Source organism: Dama dama, chromosome 15 (assembly GCF_033118175.1).
Source record: "Dama dama isolate Ldn47 chromosome 15, ASM3311817v1, whole genome shotgun sequence".
Classification (NCBI taxonomy): domain Eukaryota; kingdom Metazoa; phylum Chordata; class Mammalia; order Artiodactyla; family Cervidae; genus Dama; species Dama dama.
This window is the reverse complement of record NC_083695.1, coordinates 61,725,849-61,740,881: the sequence shown is the minus strand read 5'-3', so window position 1 is coordinate 61,740,881 and position 15,033 is coordinate 61,725,849. Positions and strand designations below refer to the sequence as shown.

The 15,033-nt window shown below is 39.4% G+C and overlaps 1 protein-coding gene across 1 annotated transcript in view; it reads right to left on the bottom strand.

Annotated features, from left to right (window-relative positions):
• Nucleotides 1-15,033, bottom strand: part of LGI1 (leucine rich glioma inactivated 1) — a 36,557-nt gene that overhangs the window by 8,650 nt on the left and 12,874 nt on the right. Inside the window, exons 3-4 of the mRNA XM_061162210.1 lie at nt 7,431-7,502; nt 7,257-7,328 (exon numbers count right to left, since the gene is read on the bottom strand). Coding sequence (XP_061018193.1) covers nt 7,257-7,328; nt 7,431-7,502 — 144 coding nt within the window. The remainder of the gene's footprint in view (nt 1-7,256; nt 7,329-7,430; nt 7,503-15,033) is intronic.

Below are 15,033 nucleotides of genomic sequence, written 5' to 3'. Positions count from 1 at the left end.
GAGCCTATGCTGTCAGCCTCCAAAGCTCTTGAAAATTCTCTCAAATTCATCTTAAAACACTCTCAAAAGTCTTCTGTTTCTATGTCTTCTAATTAGTACGGGATTTCTCAAGTGCAAGCATTAAAGACATTTAAAACCTATTTTTAAGTTAATTATGTTGTTTTTCTGAGTTTTGGAAATTACCACTAGACTAGATTAGAAACCTTTTTCAATGAACCTTGGCACAGAAGAAAGGGAACTGAATCAGAAGGTTTCAGTCTCAGTGACAGTCCGTTTTGTGATGAGGGGCATAGCTTTGGAGTCATTCTGAGCTGTTTGAATCCTGACTCCACTATTTACTGGCTGTGTGACTGTGGTTATGGACCTTCTCTTCAACTCAGTTTTTTCATTTTTAAGTGGAGGTATAATACCTCATATTATAAGAGTGTTAAAAAAAAATGCAGTAACTCAGGATGGTAGCTGGTATGTGGACTGCTTTCAATAAAGGGCATTTGGGAGGAGGGGACTGGAAGGAGAAGGGCTTTTGTGTGATCATTGCCCCAAAACAGCATTTAGAAAACTGACCATACAAGTGAACTGCTGTGACTGTCTACCTACATAGTATTAAGAAAATACTGCTAAAGAAGATTTTGCAAGAGAACATCTCCACAATTCCTTTTACTGACTGGTGGTTGAATGAAGAAATTTCTTGGTGTCTTGGACCAGTCTAGAGTCACTCTCAAGTTATGCATCTCAATATATTTGCTGGCACAATTGTGTCCTACAGTCCTTACGCTAACTTCTCCTAAGTGGCTCCCAGAAACCAACATAAAGTACAACTGGCTGCAGGATGCATGCTTGGAGTAGGCTGGGTTTTAGAACAGTGGGAGGGAAATGATAAAATAGTCTAGTCCTGAATTACTGCAGCCATTAAGGTTACCAAGAAAGAGACATCTGTTTTCCTTGCTGCCCAACGCAGTTCTTTGAAAGAGCCGGTGAATTGAGAGTTCCACTATCTGCCCGAAGGATAAAACTGTAGACCTCACATAGCCAGGGTGTTAACAATGAACTTCATAGATACAGAGAACAAATTGGTGGCTGCTAGAGGTGAGGTTGAGGGGTGGGAGAAATGGGTGAACTGCATTTTGTTTGTTTTGGTCTAAAAAAAAAAAGATTTTAAAATTCCAAAATTAAGAAAGAGTCAATGCGCTTCACTACAGGTTTTATTAAGGGGTAAGAATGCACTGTATCTGGGTAGCTGATGAAGGGTAGAATTGGTTGGGAGAGGAGTGAAGACAGGGAAGTGAGACATGTCACTGATGTTAATTGTTTTCTAGGATTACTCCGCAGCGAGTACTGGAAGGATGTTTGTCTTATCACTGTATCCCCAGTGCCTGACATAATGTAAGTCCTCAACAGCTGCTTTTAAATGAATAAATGATTGAATGAATGAGTGGATGAATGGGACAGGCTTGAATGGATAAGAGAAAGGGCACCAAGCGAGACAGAGGAAAGGGCAGAGAATGCGTCTCAGGCCCTGTACACCAAGACACTGAGTTAGGGAGAAACTGCAAAGCCCTGTGAATTACCATTGCCTTACCCTGACATCACGTGCTCCTGATGCTCACAAAGTTCCCTCCCTCCTCTGAGCCTGGGATCCTAGTTCCTGGCCAGGGTTCAAACCCTGCTGTGAAAGGGCCAAGTCCTCACCACTGGACCGCCAGGGAATCCCCTAGGAGACTTCCTTTAATTTTTTTTTTAACTTGGCTGCACCAGGCCTTAGTTGCACCATCAGGGGTCATTTAATTACAGCATGTGAACACTTATTTGTGACATGTGGGACCTAGTTTCCCAACCCAGGAATTGAACCCAGACCCTTTGCACTGGAAGCTTGGCCTCTTAGCCGCTGGACCACCAGGAAAGTTCTCCTAGGAGGGTTTTTGAAAGTGTGTCTGTAACTAAGCTCCATTCTCTAGGTCCTGATTCAGAATCTACCTAAGAAACATCCTTTAAAATACCTGGGAAACTGTCCAACTGAACACCTAGCTGCCTTGAGACTGGCTGAGAAGGGTCAAGGGCAGGCAGGCTTTCCTTCCCAATGGAAATGATGACCATTCCCTCCACTTTGGGCTTCCCTGGTGGTTCAGCTGGTAAAGAATAAACCTGCAATGCAGGAGACCTGGGTTCGATCCCTGGGTTAGGAAGATCCCCTGGAGAAGGGAAAGGCTACTCACTTCAGTATTCTGGCCTGGAGAATCCCATGGACTGTATAGCCCATAGGGTTGCAAAGAGTCGCACACGACTGAGTGACTTTCACTTTCACTCCACTTTGGTGTTTTCATGGCTTACCTGAGAAAACCTCTAATTATGGAGCATGGAACCTACTGGAAAGTCTTCTTGCTAAGGCAGACCAGACTGGCTCAGACAGCACGTTTGTTTCAGTGCCACTGGGCTCTGCTGCTAAGAAAGCTTCGCCCACGGCCATCTGGGGTGCTCCCAGCCTCCCTGCAGTGCAGATTCTCAGCTTGAGTTGGTGTCTCACTGAATTTGCGGTACTTCAAGTGCAGTTATTTTAATTTCATACAAAATGTTTAAAGGAGATAAATACACTGCAGCATTTGGAGTCCTGATCCAGAATCAGTAGAGGTTAGGCAGCAAGGCTTAGTTTTTTCCTACATGATGGTGTTTGCTGCATACCACACTCTGTTCTAGGTACTTTACATAGAGTAACTGGCCTAATCTCCTGTCAGTCTTAGAATCTAGGTGTTCCTAAGTATCTTATTATTTTCCACCCCTATTTTTACAGATGACTGTTATCACTTCTGTTTTACACAAAAGAAATTGGAAGCACCAGGAAGCTTAGCGACCTGCCTGATGTCCCAGAGCTATTAATGGGTAAAGCCTGGCTTTGAACACTCACAGTCTGGTAGCAGAGACAACCACCTCAGCCACTATATCCCACTGCCCTCTACACATGCTTGTCATTGTGAAGGCTTAAGTGAGGACATCCTGCCTGATTAACTGGGGACACATGGATGCCCTGAGTTTGGGGACTGCATATATGTCTTTTGTACCTCCGCATTGCAGAACAACCAGTAGGTGCTTCATGACACGTATAGATCGATGATAATTTTCCCCAAATGTTTTTATACATACATGCAAACAATCCTGCCTCCACTGGACCTTAGCCACCATGACACTTATGTGATGCCCAAGGGAATCATTACTAAAACATTGTGGGTGTTAACAGAAACCAATACAAAATGTTTAGAAATTTTGTCATCATTGACCATAAACTATTTTTTAATTCATTTTCCCCCATAAACTATTTTTTAATTCATTTTCCCCCTGACTTCAGAAGTAATACATGGTTATCAGGAAAATTCAAACCTTTCTGAAATATATGAACTATTCAAACACTTAAGTTAATCATGTATACTATTAGGACAGTCATTTAGAATAATCAAGAGAGGCTCTCGGAATTTGACAGGATTTGTAAGGACTTAAATATAAGGAATTCCCTTTTGGGGAGGGGTTGGTCTGAAGGAGAGGGGAGTCTGTATAGTAAATTTTAAGTTATCTAAAAATGTCTCTTTAGAAGGCAAGTCTACTGAGATAGATGTATAAGAAGGTGAGGTAAGTTCATTGCTTCTTTAGGAATGAACTGAATTTATATCAGTGCTCCCAAGTTCCCTTGGAGCAGCTTTAATGTTAAGCCAGAGTGGGAACTAGTTGGATCTAAAAGTGTATGTCTACTGTTGTACATACTACAAAAGTACATACGTACTCTACACACCATTGAGAGTATGTTACATGGCAGCCTTGACGGAATGGGAGTTTGGGGAAGAATGGATATATGTATAGGTATGGCTGAGACTTGTGTCCACCTGGAACTATCACAACATTGTTAATCAGCTATACTCCAATACAAAATATATATTTTTTAAAAAGCCAGCAAAAAAAAGTATGTGTCTAATTCTAACTAATTGCATTTGGAGACCAAGAGTGAGGGTAGGGCTCCTGTCTTCAGGATCTTCTCTTCCTTCCCCATTTGTGTTTGCTTCTCGGATCATGTCCTGTGGAAGGACCTAGCCATCCGTAAAGCTCTCTGGTCCTTCTATAATTGACATGGTGGAGACGGCACTAGAGGTCTCATTAAAGATCTTGGAAAACTACTGGCTTTTACCACTACTAACTGGGGAGCAGCTTAAACTCAGGGCACACCTCTGAATTCTCATTTGCCAGTAGGGGTAGTGTCTGCCCTGTTTCTTTTTTTTTTAATTTATTTTTAATTGGAGGAAAATTGCTTTACAATGTTGTGATGATTTATGCCATACAACAATGCAAATCAGCCATAATTATATGTAAATCACCTCCCTCTGAAGCCTCCCTCCCCTCCCTCCTCACCCTTCTAGATTATTACAGAGCACCTGGCTGGGCTCCCTGTGTTATATAGCAACTTCTCACAGGCTATCTACTTTACACATGTTAGTGTATATATGTCTATGCTGCTTTCTCCATAACCCTCCACCTTATCTCTTTCATAAGGTCATCAAGAGACTGTAATGAGGTCTAGAATATGAAAAGCTTTGTAAACTCCTCCTGTGGGTTAGAGGGCAGGGTGATAATTATTTGCTACTTGAATGATTGCCTTTAATTGAGAAGAATTGGTCTGAGGAGGAGAAAAGTGCACTTTGAAACCTAAAATCTTAAAAAGAAAATTAATGGCTCAAAGAAATGTCAAATGTACGTATAAGTGGTTAATAATGGAAAATGAACTTGATGTGCTGAGTAGTCAGAGGGACATTAGGGCTTTAAATCTTCCCTATCTCTTTTTGAAAGGAAAAAAAAAAGGTAAGGAGAAAAGAAAAAAGGAAGGAAGGAAGTACCCCTGGAAGAACAGCATAATTAGAAAGGAGGACATGATGTGGGGACTAGGCACTCAGTGAGAAAATATTTGTTTGTCTAATTCCTCTTGCTAGACTGAGCTCTTCCAAGTTGGAGCTGGATTTTCTTCATTTTTGTGTGGCACATCCTAGAGACTATTTAGGATGAACCATATGGCAATGCCATTTTTGTAGCTCAAAAACAGCCTCTTATTGGCACAGTCACTGAATCAACCTAACTGTTTGATAAAAATGCAAGAAATCTAAGGGTCATATTCAATCAACTTTAACCTGTTCCCTCCTAACACCTCCCTCCTACCTCCAGCACCTGGTCCCACATTATTTAAGTGGGACTTCACTTTCGTTGTCTGTTTGATCTTTAAGATTCATGCCTCTTTCTTTGAGGACTGCATTATGCTTTCCCTTGAGCCTGAAAATTTCTAGATATAAGTACATGCTGTACCAATGCATCCTTCTTATATTCTTCACACTTCTAAAGAAGGGGCCTCGTAATGACCCAAATTTATATTTCCATTTTATTTGATGGACATAGTGAGCTCTAGTCAAACAAGATGGATGTTCTTCACCAGAGTGTTGTATAAATTTTTTTCTTCCTCCCTTTCCTGCCTTCCTTAACCTTCCTCTCCTTTTCCCTTCCTTTTTCTCTCTTTCGTCCTTCCCTCCCATTCTTTCCATTCTTCCCTCCAGATGAGGTAGGCCTTTAGGCTGGAGAGAAGACACACTTGAGTGAACTAAGGGTCATAGCAAGGCTCTGTCCAGGTTTCCAGAGAGAACCGTGGGGTCTTAGATTCTTCCTTCAGCCCCTCGTGATGCTCAGCCATTAGTCACAGGCCGTGTTGAATAGATTTATGTGAGCCAAGTAGATCTCAGGTTGAAGTTATGAGCTTCCATTTATCTGTTTTAGTCTGAAATATCAGGCTTGGTGGCATTTGGCTTTATAATCAAATAGCACAGCATTCCCACCATGCACAGCCAATTTTGCAGCACTTACAACATTGATGTGAAAAGCAGTGTTGCTGTTTATTTTATAGACAATATTTTCCTCATCCTTTTATAATGACTATATACAGAAGCCTTGAAAGGTGTACTGATTTTGTAAAATACATAGGGCCATCAGTTCCCTGTTGCTGCAAATCCAAGTAACAGTAGAGATAGAAACTAGTAGAGACAGCATGAGACCATGTGGACACCCTAGAATAAAGGCTCAAAGGGCAGGCATTTTTACCTGCTTCGTTACCTGGTACCTCCTGGGGTCTAGAACAGAGCTAGAAATGAGCTACTGTGAGGCAACAGGTTAAAATAGACAGAATGACTGTGATGCTTAGATGGCTTGCCTCTTTATCTAACACTAATGAGATACATATTAGGAACTTGAGAAATAGTTGCTGAATGGATGAGTAGCCACAGCAGTTCAGCTACGGAGTTGATGTTATCATAATTCCCTAACTAGTCAGTTTACTTGTCATATATCCCCTCCAAGCTTCTGTTTCCTCATTTCTAAAGTGGGGGTTAAAAAATAAAATGGGGGTTATTGTGCCTATCTGGCAGGATTGTCAAGATAATTAAATGAAAATTCATGTAAAGAGTACTGACCATTGTAGTAGTAGACACACAACAAATGTTGGTGCTGTTTCTTCCCATGTCCTTCTGTTTTCATTAAAAATATGTGTGTGTGTGTGTGTGTGTGTGTGTGTGTGTAAGGTGTAGTTGAAAGTAAGAGAGATGAGTTATTCAGTTCATATTTGGTTTCTCAGCATTCTAAGCTGGTGAGAGGCTTTCCTATGCATTGCAGGATGTTCAGCAGCACTGCTATTCTCCACTCACTAAATCCCAGTTACATCCCTAGTTGTGATGACCAAATATGTCTCCGTTCCCTGGAAGGTAAAATTATTTCCTGTTCAGAACAATTGATGGAGCTCTAATCACCCACTAAATAATTAAATATTTTACTCATAAAAAAGTTGTTCAGGTGCTGTGTAGATGTGGCCTGTGGTTCTAGCATATGTTTAAATGTATATGAAATCAGGGCTTATACAGAAAAAGAGAAACAGCAAAAACTATATAGTCAGTTCATGAAGTTGAGTAATGATGCAGTTAATAAAAACATTATTTCATTCACATAATTTCCTTGCATTAGGATATTTTCCTAATTATTGTTGATTGGGCTAATATTAATAGGAATGGGTTTCCTGGATACACTGGCTGAAGACAGGGAGAAAAGGCAGTGTGCATGGAGAGAAATCATTTTGGTTTCTTAAATTTTCATAGATACCCATAAAATAGGTTATCTATGATAAACATTAACCACAGATTATCAAACTGCATTGTCCATTGGCAAGCTTAAAATATAATAGCAACGTTCATACTTACAGGTGAATTAAAGACTTTAGTCCTCGGAAAGTATGTCTTGAAATGGACTTGATGTTGTTGTTTTCTATGAATCTGCAATAGGTTATAATATTTTTGGTCAAACAGCTGTAGGAACCTCAGAGCCCTTGTCCTGTATCATTATGTTTAAAAAAAAAAAAAGGTTATTTTACTTACAAATACTCTAGATGTGGGAGACCAATGAAAGCATCATCACTGATCACATCAAAGGAGTTCGATGTGAATAACCTGCCCAGAAAAAGTACACAGTGAAAATGGTTGCACTGACAGATTGTCAATCTTTGCTGCTTTTATCTCTCAGAGAAATGAGTGGGAGTAGTGCACAGAAAAATGTCTGGGTGTCTGCCTTTTTACAGTGTTATTTATTCAGGTAATTTTTGTAGCTTTTTTTAACCATCAATTATCTCATCAAATGCTCAATGAGGGGGTGCCTTGTACCCCACTCCTCATAGGGATGAGTGTCACATGCCCTAGGTAACATTTTGGGACACAATCGAGCAAGTATGACAATCAAAGCAGCCAAATCAACATGTTGCAGGTTTCCATGACAAAGACACTAGCAGAATCTTTCCCTCCTGCTCTGAAACTTCTGGAACATTCTGACCAGCCCAAATAGTGGTATCATTGTCACTAACCTGACAGACCTAGGAAACTAGCTCCATGTCTAGTTGTGCATGTTATTCATAATAGGTAAGCCATTGACACTGGTTCAGTAAAAATCAACTAACCTTCCTTGAAAGTAGAGCAGGCTGAAGATGGGAACAATGAGGCTTAGGAAGAGTCTCAGACCCATTTTATTACTAAGTAGTTGAAAAAGAACACTTTTACTTGGACAAATTTATTTGCAGTTTCCTTATCCACAGGGATTTGGTTTTGAAATAACTGATGAAAAGAAACATCAATCAGCAGTTCCCACATCCTGCGTAATTCCTCGAAGAATTTATTTCTTTTTTTTTTTCTTTCTGAATCAGAGGCTTAACAGAGATGATTACAAGCCAAATAATACAAAGTTATCTTTTTAGAATGAGTATTAATTTATGGAATTCATCAGATAATTGACATAAACTGAAAATAAAGTTTTACATGTACTGATGACAATTATAATGGGTTCAAGTGACATTCAGGCTATAGGTTAAGGTTCTTATATGGGGAAACATCATTTTTCACTTGTAACTAGTGCCCAAAATGTGGCCATGATCATGGGACAGGTGGGAGGTTTGACAATTCATGTCTTATACATACTGTTTAATTGCACTATGCTAAGTCCAGTATTCTCTGTTAGTAAACTTCTTGACTTTTACTTTTGAGGTGTAGGGGTTAAAAATAGCTGCACTAACCAACTTAAAGACTTACCCTCTCTGAGCTTGTTAACCAAGGGGATTGAAACTATGACCTCACCTTCTGAACAGTTGTAAATAACTTATTTGACATCTGAGATTGCTTAAAAATAATGAGAGAAAGGGATAACAGTGGGTTAGCGACGAACTGAGCACGAAGAGGTCATTTTTGAAGCTGGAAGCTGATTTTTACTATTATTTCTACTTTTATATATGTTTGAAGTTTTCTGTAAAAATGGGGAGGGAGAGAAAGCAAACCAAATAAAACCAGATGATGTCTTGCATTTCTTTCTAAGCTATAATCCCTGGAATGATGTTGGATTCTCTTCTATCCCTTCTCCTTCCAACGTTATAGCTTTACTCTCAAATGATTCACTAGACTGTGAAGTCAACATTATCGAATAAGTCATACATATTAGATGCCCAGTTATTCAAAAAATTCAAATTTTTATGATTTCAGTCACAACTTTGGCAATTGTCTCTTCTTATGTCATGGTTCTGGGAAACAAGAAGATTGCTCAGCCTTACTCCAAGGTAAGCTACCATCCAAAGTCTTCCTTAGGTTACAGATTTTCGTTTCATTCTGTATCAGTTCAGTTAAGTTGCTCAGTTGTGTCCAACTCTGCGACCCCATGGACTGCAGCACACCGAGCTTGCCTGTCAACCACCATCTCTGGAGCTTGCTCAGACTCATGTCTATCGAGTCCGGTGATGCCATCCAACCATCTCATCCTCTGTTATCCCCTTCTACTCCTACCTTTAATCTTTCCCAGCATCAGGGTCTTTTCAAATGAGTCAGTTCTTTGCATCAGGCGGCTTAAGTGTTGACGTTTCAACTTCAGCACCAGTCTTTCCAATGAATATTCAGGACTGATTTCCTTTAGGATGGACTGGTTGGATCTCCTTGCAATCAAGGGACTCTCGAGAGTCTTCCCCAACATCACAGTTCAAAAGCATCAGTTCTTCAGTGTTCAGCTTTCTTTATTCTTTTATTTTTTAATTCTTTGTTCTTTTTATTTAATTTTTTTATTTTTAAAATTTTTAAATATTTATTAAATTTTTATTAAATTCTTTTTAATTTATTAAATTTAATAAAATGTATTTATTTGAAATTCTTTATTCTTTATTTCTTTATTCATTCTGTATAGGCAGCATCAAGAAGGGGGAGGATGAAATAAGGCAGAAATAGATACAGAGAAATACCTCCCATGTTCACTGGCTTGCAAACTGTCCCAGGGACTTCAAAATCACTCACTTCAAGTCACTGCAAGAAATGACTTCTAACACTCATTCTCCTTAAGTTGAATAAGATGCAAAACAGGATACGATATGCATATAAGTAGGCAGAATTAGCCCACATATGTCAGGGAAATAAAATAGGGTTTTTGCTAAAATTTTTATCTGCTCATTCATTGCTTATCCCTAGCACCTGTAATAGTGCCTCTCCCATAGTGCTGCTGCTGTGACACTGAATAAATATTTGTTAAAGAGGAATTTACTTTACATTAAATTCTGGTCATTACTATATTACTAGATTTAATGTTCCTTATAGCAAGGACTTATCCTTATTGATTTTTGTGTCCTCAGTCCTGAGCACAGTTCCTGGCTGAAAGCTGTTTGCTGAACTAGTTTTTAAAGATCAAAACTTCTGGCTAAAAGTACAACGATATGCAAAAATATGGGTGAATCTCATAAACCTAAATCCAGGGAAAGAAGCCAAAAGGCAATAAAGTACATCCTTTATAATTGCTCTTATATAAAGAAGAAAAGCCAGCAAAACTAATCTATGCTGGCAGAAGTCAAGATAACATTTACATCTTGGAGATTAGAAGAGGGCACAGAGGAAGTCTTTGCGGTAATGATAATGTTTGGTTTCTTGACCTCAGTGCTGGTTACAAGAGTGTTCACTTTATAAAGTCATGAGGAAAGGGGTAGGGGTGATAAATAGGCAGAGCATAGAAGAGTTTTAGGGCAATGAATATATTCTGTATGATACCATAATGATGGATACATGTCTCTATACATTTTCCTGAACTCATAGGATGCACAGTACCAAGACTGAACCCTAATGTAGACTCTGGCTGATCAAGTAAGCTCATCAGTTGTAACAGAGATACTACCATGGTGGAAGATGTGGGGGATAGGGGAGGCTATGCATGTGTCAGGGTAGGGAGTCTATGGGAAATTCTGTGCCTTCTCTTCTATTTTGCTGTTAACCTAAAACTACTCTAAAAAATTAAGTCTTAATTTAAACTCTCAAGATGTACACTTAGGATATGCACACTTAAAAAAAAAAAGGATATGCACACTTTTCTTTATGTAAATTTTATTTTAGTAAAAAGTTTTCTTATAAAAGCTAAAACAAATCCCTCTGGCTAAGATAATATTTAATATCTTAGTCCCTGGATTCTAAATTCAATTGTAATTTTCTGTGGACAAGGATTCCATGGGCAAAGATTTGTAAATGTATACATATATTCTAAACATAGTTGATCGAACAGGCTATCCATTTTGTTATCCAGTGTATGCTACTGCTAAGTCACTTCAGTCGTGTCCGACTCTGTGCAACCCATAGACGGCAGCCCACCAGGCTCCCCCGTCCCTGGGATTCTCCAGGCAAGATTACTGGAGTGGTTTGCCATTTCCTTCTCCAACGCATGAAGGTGAAAAACGAAAGTGAAGTCACTCAGTCATGTCCGACTCTTAGCGACCCCATGGACTGCAGCCTACCAGGCTCCTCTGTCCATGGGATTTTCCAGGCAAGAGTACTGGAGTGGGGTGCCATTGCCTTCTCCGATCCTGCGTATACTTAAGACTTAAAAAGATCCTGTTCTATAAAGAGGGTAAAATGCCCATCTTTAATTTTTATAGGTTCCTTTAGAAAGTTTGATTTCAATATCATAATTTGTTATTGAGCCAGATATGTTAAAGAATCCTGTAGTCCTTGTTAAAGGAAACTATGTCACCCCACTTCATCTTGATGTACAACAGACCTGGGGCAAACTAGTATGCCATGTTTTATACCTCATGACTTCTATCCCTTTTCTTAAATTATTAGAAAAAGAAGGACTCCTTTTCTCATGAAGAATAGCTGATCCTAAGGTAGGTCAGCATCCCATGGTCCAACTAGTCTGGTTCAAAAAGGTGAGTTGGGCTAAAGATGAATCCCTTCTTGAGAATTTGGAATCACAAACAGAGATGGAGCCAGCCAGCAGAGGAGCTGAAGGAGGAAAGATGCCTTAGGGTTGAGTCAGCTCCATGGCAGGAAAACTGTGTGCAGGGTGAACTCAGAAGAGAGTGGAATGTGGAGGAGATCTCACAAAGGGCTGTGTGTATGAGGCTGGATCAGGGAGATGCCCAGATCTGTGTTTGATCCTAGACCTGTGCTTCTCAATCTTAGCTTCACTTGGAATCACCTGGAGAGCTTTATAAATACTGCTACCATGTTCTCACCCTCAAGGATTCTGGTTAATCTGGTTAAATTTTGTACCTGTGATGTGGCCTGAGCATGGGATGTTTAAAAACTCCCCAGGTGTCTCTTACATGCAGCCAGGGCTGCATATGGTAAATTTCTGGTCAGTTACAATAGCCTTCCTCTACCTGTGGCGACCCAGGGGACCTCTGCTCCTTGTAGCAGGTGTGTCTGGAACAGGAGCTCTGATACACAGAGATGCTGTAGACTGTCCCATGTCCCTAACTACAGGTAGCAAGAGTCCATAATACCGTAACTCAGATTTGACGACTGTCCTCACAATTGCAGCACATGGAGGGGTGGGTGGGGACCAATGTATTGTCTGAACAAACTCCTTACCCTGAGCTCCAAATCAGAGACCTCACCCCCTAGATTTGCCAAACAGCCATCCTGTGGGTTTGTACAGGGATAATGTAGAATGTGTCCTCTGCCCCTGGGCCTGTGGGAACATTTGAGGTCTCTGACACTTTCTTCTTAGGAAGGGGAAAAGGCAGGCATGTTCCCTAGAATGTTGGTGGAGGTGGACACAGGGCTGCACCTTGACCTTTCTGTATCTTAGCCAACAGTCTCATGAATTCAGTATGAAAACAAGGGAGCATAGGAAGGGTGGGAAGGATTGTTTTCCTCTGCAACCAAGGGAAGGTATGTTTCCTTACCAAGAAAGATTTAAGACCATATATAGATCAATCGATTGCTCAGTTGTGTCTGACTCTTTTGCAACTCCATGGACTGTAACCTGCCAGGCTCCTCTGTCTGTGGAATTTTCCAGGCAAGAATACTGGAGTGGGTTGCCATTTCCTACTCTAAGGGATTGTCCTGACCCAGAGACCAAACCTGCATATCTTGTGTCTTCTGCATCGGCAGGTCTATTCTTTACCACTAGTGACACCTGGTATGTTTCCTTACCAAGAAACAGATTTAAGACCATACACATCAGCTATCAGTTCCATGCAGGCAATAGCTCATTCTTTAAATCATCATTGTTGCCTCCACAATAACCTGTATTTCATAAAATGCTGCTGCATTTTCTTATCGGGGCTTTGAAACAAGTCTGTGAAAGTGGTAGAGTAGGTGTTAATAGCTGTTTGACAGGAGGAAACTGTGGCCCAGAGGGCTGCTAAAAGCTTTGACCAAGGTCATAAGACCCAAGAGTCCTGGTCTACTCCCCTTTCCACGCCTTGGGTGGTCTCTCAGTATAGGAGCCCGATCACATAATGACACAACATTCACATTCTGACAGACAACTATAACACTACTCAGCTTATGTGGATTTAAGAAATCTCTTTAAATTATAATTCCTTTTTTAAAAGAAATTAATTAATCAAAGTAAGTATCCTAAAAGTCACATTAAGACCATGTCAACTTATGTTTTTTTAAGTCAAGAATTAAAAAAAATCTAAACTATCACAACATTGTAAGCAATTATACTCCAAGTTAAAAAAAAGAATTCAAAAAATAAGAATGCGGTTTGGTGTATTCTGCTTAAGATACTATCGGCTCAGTGTAAAAATTCTGGAAAACTCAGAAAAGCTTAAAGAAGACAATAAAAATGACTGTCACATACTACAAAGATATGAACACATGTATATATAATATCTGTATGATATATGCATGTATATATTTATAAAATTTATAAAATTAGAATAATAATTTGTATTGTTCTGTGTCCTTTTCATGTACTTATTTTTTCAAGAACAATTTCTTATGACAAAAATTCAACATAAAATTTTGACAGATGAGTAAGTCTTGTATTATAAATATTTCAGGATTTAACTTTTTAATTGTTGATTCCAATTTTCACTGTTATAAACACTACCATGACTACTCTCACATGCAAGTATTTTTCCATATCCCTAATTCTTTCCTTTGAGTAGACTTAGGATAGATTTTTTAAGGTAGCATTATTGGATTGTACATGGTTTTTATGTCTCTATTTATTACTAACTTGTATCACACTACATATTCAATTCTGAATATAGAAATGCCTATTTATCACATCCTTACCAATAGTTAGTATTATCACTTTTGTTTCTTTTTCTACGAAATCATGTCCTTTGACCATTTGTGTTGAATTTTAAGCACCTTTTATTTATTAAGGATATTACCTATTCTTTTCCTTTCTTATCTGATGCTGAATGTTTCCCTACTGATTATGATTTGCCTTTTGAATCATGATTTTTAGAATATAGACATTTTACATTTCTAACAAAATATATCAACATCTATTACATATTCTTTCTTTGCTGTAATTCTTAAAATGTTTCTTCCTACCTTGATATTAATGAAATATTACTTACCCCTCGCTCTATAACTTTTCTTTTTTTACTCTAATTTATTTGGAGCTTGCTTTTATCTATGATGTGAGGTGAGACACTGCCTTGATTCCTTCCTAGATATTTACTCAAATTTGCCAAAGCCTGTCATTGAATAATTAATGCCCTTCCCACTTGTGTGTACATAATCAGTTCAATCAGTTCACTCAGTCGTGTCCGACTCTTTGCGACCCCATGGACCACAGCATGCCAGGCCTCCCTGTCCATCACCATCTCCCGGAGTTTACTCAAACTCATCTCCATTGAGTCAGTGATGCCATCCAACCATCTCATCCTCTATCATCCCCTTCTCTTCCTGCCTTCAATCGTTCCCAACATCAGGGTCTTTTCAAATGAGTCAGTTTTTCCCATCAGGTGGCCAAAGTATTGGAGTTTCAGCTTCAACATCAGTCCTTCCAATGAACACTCAGGACTGATCTCCTTTAGGATGGACTGGTTGGATATCCTTGCAGTCCAAGGGACTCTTAAGAGTCTTCTCCAACACCACAGTTCAAAAGCATCAATTCTTCGGTGCTCAGCTTTCTTTATAGTCCAACTCTCACATCCATACATGACTACTGGAAAAACCATAGCCTTGACGATATGGAACTTTGTTGGCAAAGTAATGTCTCTGCTTT